The sequence below is a fragment of the Solea solea genome, chromosome 12, assembly GCF_958295425.1.
Source record: "Solea solea chromosome 12, fSolSol10.1, whole genome shotgun sequence".
NCBI lineage: Eukaryota > Metazoa > Chordata > Actinopteri > Pleuronectiformes > Soleidae > Solea > Solea solea.
Genome location: NC_081145.1, coordinates 4630227 through 4648637, shown reverse-complemented (window position 1 = coordinate 4648637; position 18411 = coordinate 4630227). Strand labels below are relative to the sequence as shown.

Genomic DNA, 18411 nt, shown 5'->3' with positions numbered 1-18411 from the left:
TCCTCTCACACTCAAAGTCTCAGAGCATTAATGTAATCTGCATGTTTCTAGGCGGTGTTAGGAAGCCAGGGAACCCACCCACACACACACACACACACACACACACACACACACACACACACACACACACACACACACAGGGACAACAGACAAACTCCACATAAATGTCAATACTATGTCAATGATGACAAGTAGGACAATTGATTTTTTATTGGACTGACGAAGAGATGGAAATAAAATTGTTAACTAAGGTTTGCCTTCACAGCTGATAAGAACCAATCAGGAAGTGAACTTGGTCATCTTTTTCAAAGGTCTCTGTCTTTTTACATTTTACATTATTTTTTTGGTGCCTGCTCTGGTGAGCGACCAAGAGAGCTCAGAGAGTGTTGTCACTGGAAGGGTTGTGAGACCGAACAATGCTGAACTGTAGATCTGTTACAAAGACTGTGCTCCGGTCATGGAGGAACTACTGAACGATTTGGTGAACAAATCTTTTTTTTAATTCCCAGATTCTAATGATTCAGTTAAACCAGAAAACAACTCCTTTACCTGTCACTGTGTGTTTGTGTCGTGTATAAAATGACGTCACAGCAGTTTCGCGCAGCCGTGTTATGAGGACCCCGTACATGTTGAGGAGGAACTATGAAATAAAGAAAAACAACGTTGCCTGTTTATCCCCACAATCTTCAAACAAAAACTCAGCCAGAAGTGTTTAATAAACTTCTCAGTATTGTGGCTCTAAAAAGCTGGGGGAAATAAATATTTAGGCATCTCAGGAGCAGAATGTATATGTTTTTAAAAGAAAGGGGAGTATGGATGTGCTCAACAATGTCCTCAGGTCGGGAGTACTGTATAACGTTTTCTTTCACAGCAACTCAAACAATGCTCACATCAGAAAAAAGAGCCTATCCTGCAAGCAGGTCAAATGGGCAGACTCTGTCTAGCACTGATTTCTGACATTTGTATTAAATCCAAAGTCATAATTATTGATCTCATTTTTAATCACTATCCTGTTTTGAGATCATTTCATTGCCCCGCCCTGATTCTGTGCACCAGACAGTTCCTACCTTTGACTGCCTATTCTTTGTATCATTACATCGTTAATCACATGTTTTTTGACAATCCTTTGTCCACACTCTCTGCCGGCCTTATGTAAATATCCAGGCAGTCCAGGATTATGTGTTTAGCAGCATTGCCGGAGAAGCCACAAACATTACGTGGATTGTATAATTGAAAAACACCACCACAAACTGGTGTAAAACAGACGCCGCTAATTATTGACACTTGTAATTGTCACTTGTTGATTACTGTAATTCTAACAAAACATCATCATATTCATGAAAAATGCTACGTGTGTCCCATCTAATTAGTCTTGATAGTTAAATAAAAAGAAAAACAGGGTCACAGCTGTCCCCAAACAAGGTTTGAGTTGAAACAGTGAGCCGATGTTCCGATCCATTAGTCAGGACATTTCCACGCACAGTAAATTAGTAACGGCTGAAGCTTGACTTCACCATTTAAATGGACTATTATCCGTGTCCCAGTAACAAGCACGACCGGGGAATCAATATACTGAGTGCGTCTGCCTCCCATGCACTCGGTGACGATAGGTCACCTTTTCAGCTTGATAGTATTTGGTGCTTTCTGGTTAACCCGTTACATCAATTCAATTCAATTCAATTCAATTTTATTTGTATAGCGCCAAATCATAACATACATTATCTGAAGGCACTGTACATAGACGACATCATGGAGTGCGGAGAAACCCAACAATTCACACAGTGGGCAAACACTAGGCATCAGTGGAGAGAAAACAGACCACAACAGCTGTAGTTGACTGTAAGGGGTGGGAGTCACAACTACCTCACGATACGATACGTTATACGTCCACGATACCAATAATATCACGATACAATGATTCCATCACGTTATCCGTCTAACTGTATGTGAAAAGTTCAAAGTTCAGGATTTCTCTATTTATTCACAACATAATGAACAGTTAGCATAAAGTGGATGTAGTAAACATGGATGGAGCATCTCTTAACGTAGCTTTCTTTGCCATTATCCTGCTGTGAACTCCCTCTTCTTCATGCAGGCCACTTCTGCCCAAGTGGCCCTCATTCATTTGAGCAGCAACACTGTGAGCAGCAGTATGAAGTGGTGAAACCGGCAGGGACTCACCTTCATTTGTTAATTAAAATATCAATATCTGCCACATTATCGTGGCGTATCGATTGTTATCGTGTTGCATGAGGAAGGACGACGAAGTGTAGCCTGGGTGAACCCAGCGATATCTGCCAGTGAACTGATTTTGATCTGCAGACGTCAACACAATCTCTAAAAAAAGGGAACCAATAGTATTTTTTCTCCCCTGCTGCAGTTAAGGCGGACTTAACATGATGACGACTTATTTTGTTTACGTCCAACATGGCAGCCACTGAAGAGCAGCTGTCTTTAGATACGGCTGTTGCTTCCCTTTTACTTGTTCCACGATTGGTTTCCAACTGCATACAGAGGGAGTATGCTTGAAGCGGGAGGTGACTACACCCCTTCCAGACTCATACTTGGTCTCAAATGAGATTAAGATGGAGTCTCTTTTTTATTTTTCCACTGTTTTTTTCTTCTGTGTAATGGCTCCTTTAATTATTTCCAGGTTAAACCCCCGGGGGTGTGAACCGTGGAACATGTGCAGAGCCAGTTTGGTCCAGTTGAACACGCAATAACAATGTGAATCCCAACTGCAACATCCAGGAGTGTTAGTCCCACTTTGAAAAAAAAAAGATCACATAATTTGACCTTTTTTCTGACCCCATGTAAGTATTAATACATGAATAGTTTATTATTAATATTATATTCATAACATGTATTTAACCAGGAAGGCCTCATTGAGATTTGTGTTAGAATTCCCCTTCTGTGCCACTCCCTCCCTTTCCTTCTTTCTATGACACACACACACACACACACACATATATCAACAGGAATGCAGGCACAGTGACAGAAACACACACACACACACACACACACACTTCTTTTCTGTTTAGTATGATCAGCACAGAGCAGAGAGGGGACGTTCAGGAACATCTGCTCGGGAGACCGGAACATCTCTGATCGTATCATAGCCTCTGCTCATTACTGCTGCCTTAAGTTGGCACACACACACGCACACACACACACACACACACACACTCAAGTAAACCCATCATAAAGTCACATCTTGTGCTCCTTAATATAACACAGCGACAGCAGGTGGCAGATTAATAGAAATATGCTCCGGCATCTGAAGCATGAAGACTTTATTCATCACATGCACACTTTACACATGATGCTCTCAACATGTGTGTGTCTAAGTGAGAGGAACTAGATAACTGGATTGTCGTGCATTAGGAAACCTAAGGACGACAATGTGATATATGCTGAAGATGAAGTATGTGTTAGTTGACCTGATGTTCCTGTAAACTTCAGTGCAATCAAAGGGAAAAACAGGATTTAAATATTTTGGAAAATGATTTCATGTGGACATTATTGTGATAAAACAGATTTTGTCGTGACGGTGACCCTCACTCGTTTCACCGCCTGCTACGTTACCCTCCACATGAGGGTCACGGGAGGAGGTGCTGCCAATCCACAGGTCACCTGTCCATTGCAGGGCAAACACATAAAAGGTAAACAACCATTTACTCTCTGATTCACAACCACTCTGTGGTTAAGGACACTGGCGTAAATGGAGAGAACCCATGGGGAGAACACGCAAACTCCATGTAGAAAAAGGCCCTCAGTGGAACCAGGATTCTAACAGATGACCTTCGTGCTGTGAGGCAACAGTACTACCCACAATCCCACCATGTAGCCACTGTGACACTCCGTGTTTAAGAGCCACAGTTTGCAAATACAGTAAAATGGAGCTGTTTACATGGAATGCTTGATGTTGCGACAGGAAATCCGCTTCCGTTCTTCATGAACCTTATGGGTGAACATCTGTGGCACCATTCAATAATAATGTGTACCTTCAATTATCAGTGTTGTAAAACGGACAATTTCATCATTTGTAACAGCGTGGAATTTACCGTTGTTTTCAAAATGACCGGATTTCTACATGCTGTATTTTGGTAAAGCCAGGGACACGAGATTACAGCTTGAGCTGTGTGTCTGATGTATTCTGTACTTGTACTTTAAGTATACTGTTATTCACTGCGCTCTACAAGAGAAAAGGCCGTGTACAGTACACACCTTTAGGGACTAGGAATGATGACAATGACAGAACCAACTATGCCAGTTTTGCTGAGTCTGTCTTTAAAACAGCATTTACATTCCCAGAGATGTTTTCTTCAGTATAAGAATGTATTTTATAAAAATGTACAATATGTGTGTATATGCAATGTAAAATGGCAACAACCACATCTTTTCTACCCTACTGGCCTCTTGACAGTGAATGTTTCACTCGCTGAGTCACACTCACACATCCATACAATGATGATGCACCAGGAGCAGTGAGAGGTTTGGTGTCTTTCTCAAGGACACCTCAAATCATCCCAGGGGAGCCACAGATCGAATAAGGAACCCTGTGTAACACCTGAGTCGTGTGGCACAGTGAAATATTTAACATGAGATAAGGTGGGATAAGATAAGATAAGATAAGATAAGATAAGATAAGAAGATGCCAGGGAAATTAACTTGCTGAAGCACCTATTATTTGTGACTACATTAACATGGACTGTTGAAATGATGATGATGACGATGGAAGTAAAATAGTTATAAAACATTTGTGCATTTGTATGTAACTTGTACTGTTAAAAAAATGTCTGAAGGGACCATTGGGCCCCCGGAATCTTCACATGATCTAATCTGGCCCTCTTTGGACACCCCTGCTTTAACCTGACAGACAAATCAGGCTTTCCCTATTTCAGTTGACTGATTTTTGACTTCACCAAACACACACACACACAGTAGTAACGTACTGCTGTCCTGTACAGTTTTAGTGCTACTGGTTGACGTATTACTCTAAGTAATGTTGTAGACCAGCTCATCAGTCACTCGACAGAGTTCTTCACCTCAGGAGCAGAATGCAACTGCACACACACACACACAAAGAAAAGCCTTGTACACTTGTATACAGTGATGCGTGAGCTCGAGTGTTTGTCTGTCTGCAGTGTTTTATCAGTTTGCCTTCAGCTTTAATGGTTCTGCAGCATCAGTAATCAAGTTTTTAATTACAGTGTACACAGACAGCGAGACAAAAACCGAGCAGGCTGGGGACAAGGGAAGGTGAGCATTACCCGGATTAGCTTGAGGCAAAACCCTTTCAATATGTAATCAGCTGCTTTTGAAAAAAACAGCCCCGCGCCCCTTCTGTAAAAGAAGTAAATATTGACTCTAATCATGCACAGCGCCATACTTTTCATTGCACATCAAGATGTCTGCATTAGTGTATGCTATGTGAGTACCCTGCAGTGTCTACTGTCAGTGTCTACATTTTCCAATTAAATAAGAATAATAATGAAAAAAAAAAATCAAGGAGGAGTAAACCACTAGGGGGCAACTCCAATAATTGCAAAAATAACTGTTTAAATTGAAGTCTATGTGAAATAGCTTGATTTATTACACAAGTAAATATTGTCCTGAAGAGATAAAGTATTGATCACTAGTTCTAGCTCATTTCCAATAGAACATAATGCCAGTTTTGTAAATTCTGTTCCCATTTAGAGGGAAATAGATGATAAAGCACAGCATATGAGTGAACGATTGAAAGCATGAACAACTATGACACACGGGACCGGACAAACAGAACCTATGACCAACAGATTTCTGCCCACCCTATCTTTGCCGCCACATCTTCATTTGACGCAGGAAGCAGAAACAAGGCAAGGCAATGAATGTGAAACTCAATAGAAAACCAAAAAACTTCTCCCATTCAAAGAAATTGTTAACAAAAAACACTGAGAAGAAGCCATCTATTCACATGTTAGGGACATAACATCTATTGTCTACAGGAAAGTGGGGGGGTCACCAAATGGTCAGCAATCACATTCCAGGCTGTACTGGAAACCAGCTCTCTCTTATCAGATGCTAACTATCTCTAAATCTGTCAGAATCCGTCCTCAACTGTTGCCAAGTCTCAAATCTGTGTAGACCACATGAAAGACTAAATGCATATAAGGAAAGCAGAGTCAACATTCCCCGTGTAAAACAATATAGACATAGTTAAGTTTAAGTTTAAGGTTTTCCTTCTGTTTGATTGCTTATCACAGGCCTCCTGTGCAGTGATTTGAGTTCACACAAACAAAAAAGTGACTGATGCGTGTGAAACAGTCTCACCATGATAGTGAAATAGTGCTGTACTCTACTACTGTAAATGAAGTAATAGTAAAAAAGTCCTTTAGACCCTGTTCAGACCCGGTATTCACATTCATTTCATGTTAACTAAATGAACCTTAATTGGGAGGGTTGGGATCCCGCAGCTCCCTGGGTCATGGTCAGTGGGTCTGTCATTTCTCTTATCTCCATTCTTGGAGATAAGATAAACTATAATAAAACTATAATAATAACGATGACATCGTATTCATTCATAAAATGATCATGATGTGTGACCGGAGATGAAGGACATATGTAAAACTGAAATCCAGTGCCAGTAATAATAACTAAATTATCATCAGATGAAAATGTAATGCACAGCCTACAAATGATGCTTATGTTGAGGGAAAGTGGTATAAGTGTCTATACAGTAGCTCCACATAGATTTGTCCTTCAATTTGTGAGGCACTGGATCCTAAAGATACCTGGCAAACTCAAGTCTCTAGAGGAGGGAAACACTTTATATATATAATAATAATAATATATATAATATAATTTTGATAGCCGTTCCCTATTTAAACTTAAGTTGCCTATTTTACCTACAGCCCCTCTGATTTATTTGTAGCCGCAGCCACAATATAACACTAATCATCTCAAGATTTCATTTTCTACTTCTTAAAAACCTTTGTGTGTGTAGTGCAGTAAAGCAATATGTATTTCTTCTTGGGTCGGCTATCCTGAACTTGCAAGGCTGGTTTTCCACGAACAGACAGTGGGTGGGGATTGAAGCCTGACTGCAACAAGACATTTAACCATTACAATGACTCTGATGCTGTTAAATGAGGGTAAAAATCCTGTAGTTCTGCTTTAATGTGACGTGAAAAATAATACAACGTTGCAGAACCATGGGAGAACAGGACACAAGATGCTAACAAGAGACTAAACAGACAATCTGACTGAGAACAAAGAGAAATTGGGTGAGTATTTATACAAACAGTATAGAAAGGGACAGACAGTTATACACAGATGAAGGTAATTAGGGCGAGGGCGGGCTATCACAAAGGTGAGAAAGCAGACAAAGACCAGGGAGCGGTGAAGTCACATGACAGAAGACAAGAGGTGAGTATGCAAACAAAATAGGAAGTGACAAAATAAAGCAGAAAATCCACAAAATCAACAAAGATAAAAAAGACAACACCACTAACTATGGGACAAAAACAAACAGGACAATTCCAAAGTAAAACCTAAAAGTCAAACTAAATCAAAGCACTGGAAATAAAACAGAGGTCAAGTGACACTTAGGCAGACAAGAGTCTGAGAGGAAAGAGGAAGAAGCTGCAGCCTTTAAAGCCTCTACACATGCTCCTCTCAGCAGTTGCACATGTCTGTGTGTCGGTGAGTGCTCCCTGCTGAGCTTGAGCCCAGGCATACGTTGTCAAACCTTTGATAAAGCAATCACTCTGAACAGTGTGAGGCCGAGTACTCATTAATAATGCATGTGACACTCTGCTACACACTTATTTATAGAAGCATGAGGGGATACACACACACAGACACATGCTTGCGTTGCGTCACACACCTGTGGAAAGGTAAACTCTGGGTCTCTCAAAGGTCACCCATCGCACCAGAGTTAAAGATCAGAGGCGGGGACACTCGAGGATGAAAGCTGACACTGGAGCCAAAGTGTCTTGGTCAAGCTCTAATTAAAGAGTTCCTTCCAAGTGCATGTCAAAGGAAATTAACACAAAGAGAAATATTGGAACATATATTACGTTCTGCTTTTGCTGGTAATTGAGGCTAAAGGCCCAAGATCCCTGAAGTCATGGTTAATATTCCAGGAGGTCCAGATATAAAGAAAATGTCTAATGTAACTAAATGTATGGAACATGATAATATCTAATAGGGCTGCATGATTCTGGAAAAAATGTGAATCACAATTATTTTTGCTTAGAATTGAGATCAAGATTCTCTGGCACGATTTTTTTTCACAAATCAAAATGTTTATTGCACTCATGAACAAAAGATTGGAAACATTCAATTTACTCATTCAATTGCTTAGACCCTGAACATGGCCCTGCATAATGGGCTCATTGTCTTATTGCCTATTTCTGTATTGTATGTATTGTATTGTAGTGGTGGCCTACGTGACATAAAGCGCGTTTCCACTAGCTCGACTCATGACGTCGTACCCAGGATAAACCCGTGACTGATTGGACAGAGTGCCATCACAGGAAGAGGCACAAGAATTAAACTGAACAATGCCGAACTGTAGATCAGTTAAAAAGACTTAACAATCCTGAAAACGTGGGTTCATCTCCAACATTTAGCAAAGGAAATGTCTAAAATCTCATCATCATTTCACAGAGGTGTATTTAGCGACAGCCCTGCTGAAAGCCAAAACAGTTATATTCTCCTATGCTTATGATTGAGCTCTTTTAATGTAAATTGTATTCCTTAATTAACTTTACTCCAATTTTAGTCTGACTTCTTGTCTTCTTGCTCTCTTTCTCTTCTTCTATACACCATTTTGTCTGTATTTTAATGGGTATTTGTTTAAATTGTGAGCGTATTAATGTATGTATGTAAAGCACATTGAGTTGCCGTTGTGTATGAAATGTGTTATACAAATATAATATATATATATATATATATATATATATATATATATTGAGCTGGCCAAACCATTTGTAAGCACTTAAGAAATGGAAAATGAAATCCACATTTGTACTCTTGTGTTGTTGTTACAAAATATCTTTGATTCAAAACCTGTGCTCTCTACATTGCTCTTTTTAGTTCACTTGATGTGAAGTTATTTTTCTTAGTCTTCTCTGATTATCAGTTTATTCATCCGTTCATTCCCTCTTCTCTCCATGTAGCGCATGAGCCTCACTCGCTCACTGACGGCTCGATACATAATGATTAACTTAACGTTTCACCGCACATGTGATTGGTCTGACTTCCCTGGATCTGTAGTGACGTAACGGCTACAAAACACAAACAGGCGGTCAACGAGTGGCAATTATCAATGACTGATGGAAATGGCTCCGGGTTAGGGTCTGGATCTGGACCACAGAGACCTCTGCCGTAGAAAGACATGGAGCAATAATCAGAAATATGGTGACCGACTATTTCCTGAGCTCTTCTCATCTGCTCTCGTCCACCAATCTGCCTTCACTCGTCTCTCCATCCATCCACACCGAGCCATCGCATTCATGAATTCCCCCCCTTTTTTTCATATCATCCATTTATCTCCCCAGTCATATGTTTCAGGACAGAATCCAATATCGTCGTGCCCTGAGGTTACACACTCGTAGGAGATGATGAGACACAAAGACGCAATAAAAGTAAGAAGTGACTGATGTCCAGGGGTTGGGTGGAGCCTCGGCAACAGGCCGGTTGACCCCTGACTTATCAACTATACCCTTAACACACATGAACACACACACACTAACACAACCCATCACTTGTACAGTGAGGCCAGTTTTTATCCTCGCTGCTTACACATCTCATGGCACCAGTTCATGGAAAAATGATAAGAACACCAGCGTGTTTACTTAGCATACAAAAGACAGACACAGGCAAGAGATGAGTGTTTATGAACGTTCATAAATAACTCGCTCTCCAGTCCTAATAAGACAACAATGATGAGGCCTTATAAAGCCAGGGGTGAAGACTGCCGTGAACTCCCTTTGAATGTATAAAAACAGTTCACTCTCCTACTATAAAGCATCTCTGACCCATTTATGTAGAAAAAAAAAAATAGATGATGAAATGGAAAGAGAGGGAGAGAGAGAAAGAGAGAACCTCCCCAGGGTCAAAGCTCTCATTACCACACTGAATCCAGCAAATGAAAGATTTCAGTCCTTGCTTTTTATTCCTCTTTGTGCAAGCTTCAGTTAGCCTTATTACTGCACATGCACGCTATATAATCACCACGCTTAAAATTGACAAAGTCTTCCGGTTTCAAAATAACTACCGTTTTTGAGCCTCCAATATTTGAAAGCAGAAGCATCACCTGCAACCAGGAACCTACTGTCAATCACGCTGGTGTCGACTCACATGTACTGATCTCCACTGTCTATTTTCATCTAAATTGGGAACATTCTGTACTTAAATGAAAAGGATAAATAAATGTGTTCTATCAAAGAACACCTAAAAGTAGTTAGGGGAGGTAGTGATGGGTGCCATTAACTCCTCTGGAACATTTTGTGTGCGTTCCATTTGTTGTTGGAATTCATGGAGCGTTCAGGAACCCTGACTTCTATCTTTCTTCTAACCCTAACACAGTCACACACATGCCACGCAGAGCTTTGTTATCGACTCCAACGATGGCTAAAAATGGCTAGCTCAAGATACTTTCATGTCCATGTGTTTTCCTACTTCTCTTGGGGAACTCTGGGATGTCGTCACTCCCAGTTCTGACTTCCGATGTAAATGGAACAGAAGCACAAAGTAGAATCTCATTTCTGCAAACCCAAAACTCTACATTGTATATACAGTCAATGTAAATATTCTCTACACACATCACCATTGAAATACAGGTGGACTATTACTAAAGTATTGCAATAATAATTAGCTTTGTTCATGCTGCTGTGTGAAGTCTGGGCAACAGAAAACCCACATATCTTGTAATTAGCAGTACTAATTACTTATTTCAACTAATCACTAATACCTTTTCAGGTCCAGTGGGTAAAATGTAGGTACATGTATTTTAATTTTTTGGCTTTATTTTATTTTTCATTTTTTGTGTGTGTACATATATATATATATATATATATATATATATATATGTATGTATGTAAACATGTAACAAGGGTGTAGTTAATCTTTGAATAGAACTCAGGATTATAATATCTCTCTCACCAACACTAAACTATAAGAAGTGTTGTACCCTGCAGCTAAAGCTCTCGGGGGTCAGTGTAGTGGTTCATTGTTCTCCTTGTTAGAGTCAAACAGCCAAGAACAACAGGCTCATTTACTGGGAACATTTTAACTTTCTTGGTTAACCTCGTTCCATCTCTCCTCAACCCTAAGGCCAGATTCTCAGTATAACAACATAGTGCAAAATCAAGTTCATTTCATGGGTCCAGAGATTCACATAAGCAATATTAATAGCTTTAAAAGTCAAGTTATTTTTCAACAATGATAAAATGTTACAAATATAACCATAGCCTCATTCATTAAAATAAAATAAATCAACTATGATACAAAAAAAACAACATTTAATATTGTATGATTGAGGGAGGATAGTGGTATGTATATATATATTTATATATACAAAGATATATATACAGTATATATATATATATATCGGTCAAAGTAAATTAATAAATTCAATGGGAACTGGCTCAGAATATAAAAGATGACGTTCATAAATCAAGGAAGGGAAACGATGCTCCAGCTTTTGCATTTCACCGTGATTAGATGGGATGTTTTGATTTTGCTAGCCACACTACGTTAACATAATTATGTTGCACTTTGTTAAGCCTGGTTTATACTTTGTCATTTGACACTAGGTGATTATTATCACTTGACAAAGCTTAACAAGTTGCATTTTCAATTTATGCTCTTGCAGAAGATTCCAGCCGTCTCCTTGGCAACCAGCCACATCCCATCTTCCAGCTGGCTCTTGTATCATCCTGATCAGTTTCAGAACATCCTCCTGTCCTCCTCGTTTATTGGTATCTATATACAGTATGAGCTCCTTTTATATTTGATAAGGAAGTTTTTATTTTACTTTTATTGAGAAGACAAAATATGACAATGTCCATCATCCATTTTTTTGTCCATCTTGACAAAATCTTGAGTATAAATCAAGCTTTATCCCTCTGTGCTGCCTATGACGGTATAGCGCAGTGGTCGAGGGAGTTGTCGACTTGACAGTCATGGGTTTGATTCCCGGCTCTGCAAGTCTGCATGCCAGTGTGTCCTTGGGCAAGACATTTAACCCCATGTTGTTCCTGACGGCTGTGCTGGCAGCATGTGAATTGGTATGAAAGATAATTGATGGAAAACGCGTTGCCCATACACTACAAAAGTATTTGGATACCGGGCCATTAAACAGGGACTCTAATGACTTATTCAAATGCGTTTACAGGACTTTAATATGGAGTTGGTCCCCATTTGGAAGCTATAACAGCTTCCATTGGAAGACTTTCCTCAAGTGTCCCTATGGGAATTAGTGTCCATTCATTCTGTAGAGCATTTATGAGGTCTGGCACGGATGTTGGACGAGAAGACCTGGTTCGCAATCACTGTTCCAGTTCAAGGTGCTCGATGGGGTTGAAGTCAGGTGAGTCAAGTTCTTCAACACCAAACTCATGAAACTTACAAGTGTGAGTGAAAGTGTGTGAATGGGTGAATGGCAAACCTGTAGTGTAAAGCAGCTTTGAGTGGTCATCAAAACTAGGAAAGCTACATACAAACAAACCATTCACCATTTACTGCTTATGTCAGTGAAAAAGCAGTAACCAGGTCTGACAGGGACATCTACAGGACTTAATATCAGTTTTCAGCACACACACATTTGATTATTGAGTAATATACATAGTCAATTCTACACCTACAACTGACGGGAAACACCTCTGTGTCTCTCAGCCCTCTGTGTCTCTTCCTGCTCAGTGTTCACACTCACACACTGACAGCTGGCTCCTCAGAGTGGGACGAGTCTTACCTTCAAGGCAGCAGATCTCTTGCGCAGCAGCTGCTCAATGTTCCTGGCTGCTCTGGCCACCAGCTCCTCCGCATCGTTTTGCTCAACACTGAACAGGTGCTGGTTTCTCAGAAAAATCTACACAGAGAGTAGAGTCTAGTATAGTATACAGCCACACATGCAATTATCATTACATATTTACACATTCACAATTCTGAGGTGTAATATGCAAAATTTGTACTACAGTATTTGCAGAAAATATGTTAAATAAGATGCTACGTTAATGTTAAATTAAATTAATTAAATTAACAAAAAAACAGATTCAAAAACACAAGCAGAAACGAAAACAACGGCATATTCTAAAAGGGAAGTGGATCTGTGGGAGCGCTCATTTTTGTTACTTTAATAAAAGCGCATGATAATAATAATAAAAGATAAAAGAGGTTATCCTCCTGTATCGACGCAGCTTTTATGATCAGTGTTTTTTAAATCAGCAGTAGTTTGCTCTGGGCGTAGAAAAGCATGCTTTTATTACATCTCAAAGTTGATAATAATTTTGTATTAAAAGAGCGAATCTGACTTTTGATTTCAATTTTTTTCAAACATTGTACGGTAAAACAGGTTTACACACGATCAGATATGAATGTATACAGTACTTTGTACAGATGTTCATATCTGATTAATAGATCTCTGAAACATAGCTGCGAGGAGATGTGCTTTCAAACGGTTACACAGATACAGTGATCCGAGTATTTTATTTTCAAAACCGGGCGTCGATGTCCTTAAAAATTTATTTTTTGCGTAAATCCCTTAATTTAGGCGTTAAAATTCAGCGTCAGGTAGTGTGACTACAGATGAACGAGTGACAGAGAGCTTGATTGCAGTCGGCTAACCTCTTAATAAAGGTCTTTTAATAAAGTAAGAATTATGGCTGGTCGTAGGAGCACTCCCACAGACCCACTTCCTTTATTGAATATGCTGGTGTTTTAATTTCTGCATGTGTTTTGGGATTTGCGTGTGTTTTCTGTCTTGCGTGTTTTGGGGTTTGTATGTGTTCCTCCTCCTGCATGTGTTTTGGGTCTTCGCGGTGCATTTGCACCTGTCGGTCACCACACATCCTCTCCAGACTCATACTCAATCGCAGGCAATGACTTGACAGAATCCAACTTTATGTGGAGATACCTGTGTTAAATTTGAATGATGTGTGTGTGTGTGTTGTGTTTCACTGTTTATACCTGAGTGAGGCTCTTCCCAGCTGTGGCCGTGTCTGCCAGGGTAATGAGCTCCTTCTGCATCTGATCCACCCATTCTTTAATCCTACAAGACAAAGCAATGCTCGCAGTGAATCTCAGACGTCGCCGCAACAAAAGGAAACTTCAATGTGCAATTAAACTGTCAGTCAACAGGATCATCCAGTCACCGCGGGCATCAAAACAAAGGCCAAAGCGGGGAATAACTCAACCAATCGAACTAGAACCAAATACAATATCTTCTACTCCTTCACGTGTCACTGGGTGTCAGCAAATGTGATTACTTTCATTGAGTTCAAGCATGAAGTCAAGCAATCAGCTGAAGTGTCGGGTGCAGTGCTGTGTCCGGCGATGGCGATGTGAGAGGACAGGTGAGCGGTGCGAGGTAGCAGCACCGACACAGAGCTGCGGGGGGGACATCAGGTCCTCCTCACCCCTCTGCATCCAATCATCTTGTCAACACACAGTGAGCTCACATGCATTAAGATATACTCACATAGTATAATATCTCCCTCCTTGTCTCTGGAACACAATTGCAATGGATGGATATGCGTGAGGGCGCAACAGAGACACTATACTTAAAGTGACACGGTGAATAATTGGACTCATAAATGAGGTGGACCTGGTGAGAGAGGTGAGCAACAGAAAAACACAACCAGTGTGCATGCAGGTGCATTAATTCACCCTTATATGCTGCCATGCTTGCACACACAGATATAGATAGTGACATTAATATTACATGAGAATAAAAACAGGTTTGTATGGGGGGGGCAGCCACCGCACCGCCCTGTATTCACATTAATACAGATTGAGCTGTGCGCTCCGCCTAAATGGTAAAGAAGTAGGTTATACTGTGAAATAAACACAAAGCAGAGATGCACACCCTGAAAAACATATAACCAGAATGTGCAGCTGCATAATGAAAGTCAGAGACATTACACTAACAGTGCGAAACACCGACACCGACACTGCAAAGGGAGGTGGCAAGAAGCAGAAAAGCTACAGAAGATCAAGAAGACAGAGGAGGAATTAGAAAGATTCATCAGGGACACAAAATCCACAGTGGGTGAGGAAAATTGAAAGCAGGAACGCTTGTGAAGAAAGATGAGATACGTTGCATGAGAAAGGGAGAGGGAGAGAGACAGAGAGAGAGTACCAGAGGGCATAGCACAGTTTGAAACTGTTTAGGAAAAAAAAGGAAATCGAGACACCACAACAGGGTCAGAACATGATTCAGCTGCATTTCCACGATTCCCAAAGCAACACTTTTCCAGATGTGGAAAACATGGATGCTGACGGTGACAGTGGAGAACTTAATGGCTCTGGGAGGCAAATTAATAACAGCTGCAGTGATTAAGAGTCATCCATCCTTATGTTGAGGTAAATGTCTGTATATACTGTATATATATATATATATATATATACATATATGTATATATATATGTATATTGTATTTTATGCATTGTATTATTATTATTATTGTTATTTGAAATGAATTGTAGTCCAAAGTGCATTTGAGAGCAGTTCCAAACAGTCTGCTTCTGTGAACATCCTCGACAGGTAAATCAAAGTCAATTCTGGCTTCACACTAAGGCACAGGGAAACTAACATGCTTTTTATCGTTGACATTTTCTTAAATCAGAGAAGCTGAGGACTATCCGTCAACATTTTAGCTGCTGTAAAATCCATACTGCTACTAGTGCAAATCTGTAAAACACACAGGTCCCATGGGCTGATGAATCTCTGAGAGAACCGTGGTTATGCTGCAGTATGTATGCATGTGCAGGTCGGCCATAGATAATATGGACCTTCACAAAACTTTACAAAACTCAAAAGACTATATGAACTGCATTTCTAAATACTCAATTTAGTGATACTGTACTGTATGTACTGTGTGTGTGTGTCAATTCAATGTAATGTGCAGACAAAGATAGCTTGCAGTAAAAAGCTCACTCTGCTCATTATGCACAGTCAAGGACTATAAAGCTATGAGCACATTGCTTTTTATGAATATTCACAGTAAATTCTGGTTATTAAATACCCTTTAAAGCTCCAGTGTGTAACATTTAGGGAAGGTTTATTGGTAGAAATTGAATATACTACCCATACGTTTGTGTAAGTGTATAATAAAGTAGAAAACCACTTGGTGTTCGTGGCCTTGGAAAAAGCCTGTTGTATAGGCTTTAGCCAAGGATCTTGCTCCACAGAGGCTTCAACCGCTCACTGCAAACAAAGGAGAGCATGCCTATGAAGAAGGAGGAATAGAACATGGCAGATTTGAGAAGGTGGAACAGTGGAGACTTGTGAAAGAGTGTTTACATCATATATGGTTTGTGAAGGCCACCATAGTTCCCTGACACACATGGGAAAGAGAAGGGTGAGTGGAGGAGTGGAGTGGAGATTTATGCAATCTGCAGGCTCGCCATGAGACACTAATTATTATGAATAATTAATCATAATCTAAATTACAATTTGAAACAAAGCAGCTAGAACAAAATCACAGAAAGGACATCCGACATAAAAATCTCTGCCAAATCAAATATACGGATCATTTGCTGTGGTGACCCCTCGAGAGGGAGAATCCTCAGCCCTAATTTGTATGCACTGGACCTCTAAACAACAACATGGATTATACACGGGCAGAAAAACCTCAGTACATGATTTGTTTGTCCTTAAATTGTATATTTCCAAACATTGCTTCAGTTCCCCACGTGGTTTTACACAGCGACACTTCATAAATACCACGAGGTGAGATCTACTGTCAGTCTGTCACAGCTGATCTATATGAAGTCACATCACCCCCTGAAATTGTGGCTTGTGCTTCTTATTTTAGCTCTTTCGCTATAATCGTTAATTTAGTGAAGAGCGGAGCTCATTATCTCGCCATCTGCTCCACTGTTATTATATTGTTAAGTCTCATCACTGGCTAAAATAACAATGTGATGATTCAGAGGTGCCTATATAGTTATAAAGCCATTGTTGTTGTGCTGATTTGGCAAAATGTTTCTGCTCTGGTTCCTGAGCTTTGATTACTGCAGCCTCTAGTACTACACTGGATAATTAAACACATACACACACACACACATACAAATGGCAACTGGGTCAGACACTGGCCTACATTGTTTTTCAGACACAGGGAGAGCAAATGGGAGAAAAACACAAAGACGAGTGTGGAGACAATACAAGAAACAGGGGAGACAGATGTGGTGCCACTATGGACCTGAGCGAGGTAATGAGTTAGCCCACGGCGCGTACCTCGGTGGTAGATAGTGTTAAACTACAGTCTAATTATACAACCTCACTGAAGCACAGACAGGAGTGGTCCAGTCCAGACAGCGAAGCGGAATGGGGCATGGAAACACTAACAGTAACAACAAAACAACCTGCAGAGCTCCGTTTCAGCTCTGCAGCCCAGACACCAACACACAAGTGGGCAATGTAGTCTAGTAGTCCTCAGTGTGGCCTAAATACTGAAAAACTATATCAATGGATATTAAGTTGAAGGCTTTGGATTTTGAGCTTTTACCAGCCCAATATCTTATATCTATATATACATATATGCATGTATATATATATATATATATATATATATATATATATATATATATATGTATATATATACACATACATATAGATCTATAGATCTCAAGTAGCTAATGCCACGCAACCAAGGTAACGCCATCTTGGCAGGCAACAGCGCTGCTCATATACATACATAGACATACAATACTGTATATAAACGGCTGCATACAATATGTGGATCACTCAAAGCGAGTGAAGAAGAGCGAGTGATGTAAACCCACAGACAACAGATTCCTCATGTAGAGTGATCACTTCACATCAGGTGCTCTCGTTCATCGTGATAGTGAACTTCGCATTCATATTCACAGCTTCCTGGTCGGCATATATATATAGTTAAATTTAAGGCAAACGTTACTCCTAAAGTGTGTGTATCAGTGGCGGTTGCTGGCCTTTCTAAACAAGGGAAGCTCATTTCAGGCCTACTTATTTTTTGTAGAAATGTATTCATTTCCACAACGCTGTCAATCAAAAAGTCATCATGCTTCAGCCCAGCGTCCACGCCCGCCCACTGCACAGAGACGCTGAGCTTCCCTGGAAGTGACACTTTTACCGCACTCACCTGATCAGCGCCTCTTTCACCACAGTGAAAAAAACTATTCTGGGATGTCACATAGAGATCAATTGAAGCTGAGCTTCTAC

At 40.2% G+C, this 18411-nt stretch overlaps 1 protein-coding gene across 4 annotated transcripts in view; it reads right to left on the bottom strand.

The window, feature by feature from the left end:
• Positions 1 to 18411, bottom strand: part of LOC131470240 (voltage-dependent calcium channel subunit alpha-2/delta-1) — a 97179-nt gene that overhangs the window by 76140 nt on the left and 2628 nt on the right. For all 4 annotated transcript variants that reach the window (XM_058645938.1, XM_058645941.1, XM_058645937.1 and 1 more), the window contains exons 2-3: positions 14176 to 14257; positions 12962 to 13078 (exon numbers count right to left, since the gene is read on the bottom strand). In XM_058645938.1, the coding sequence (XP_058501921.1) occupies positions 12962 to 13078; positions 14176 to 14257 (199 nt within the window). The remainder of the gene's footprint in view (positions 1 to 12961; positions 13079 to 14175; positions 14258 to 18411) is intronic.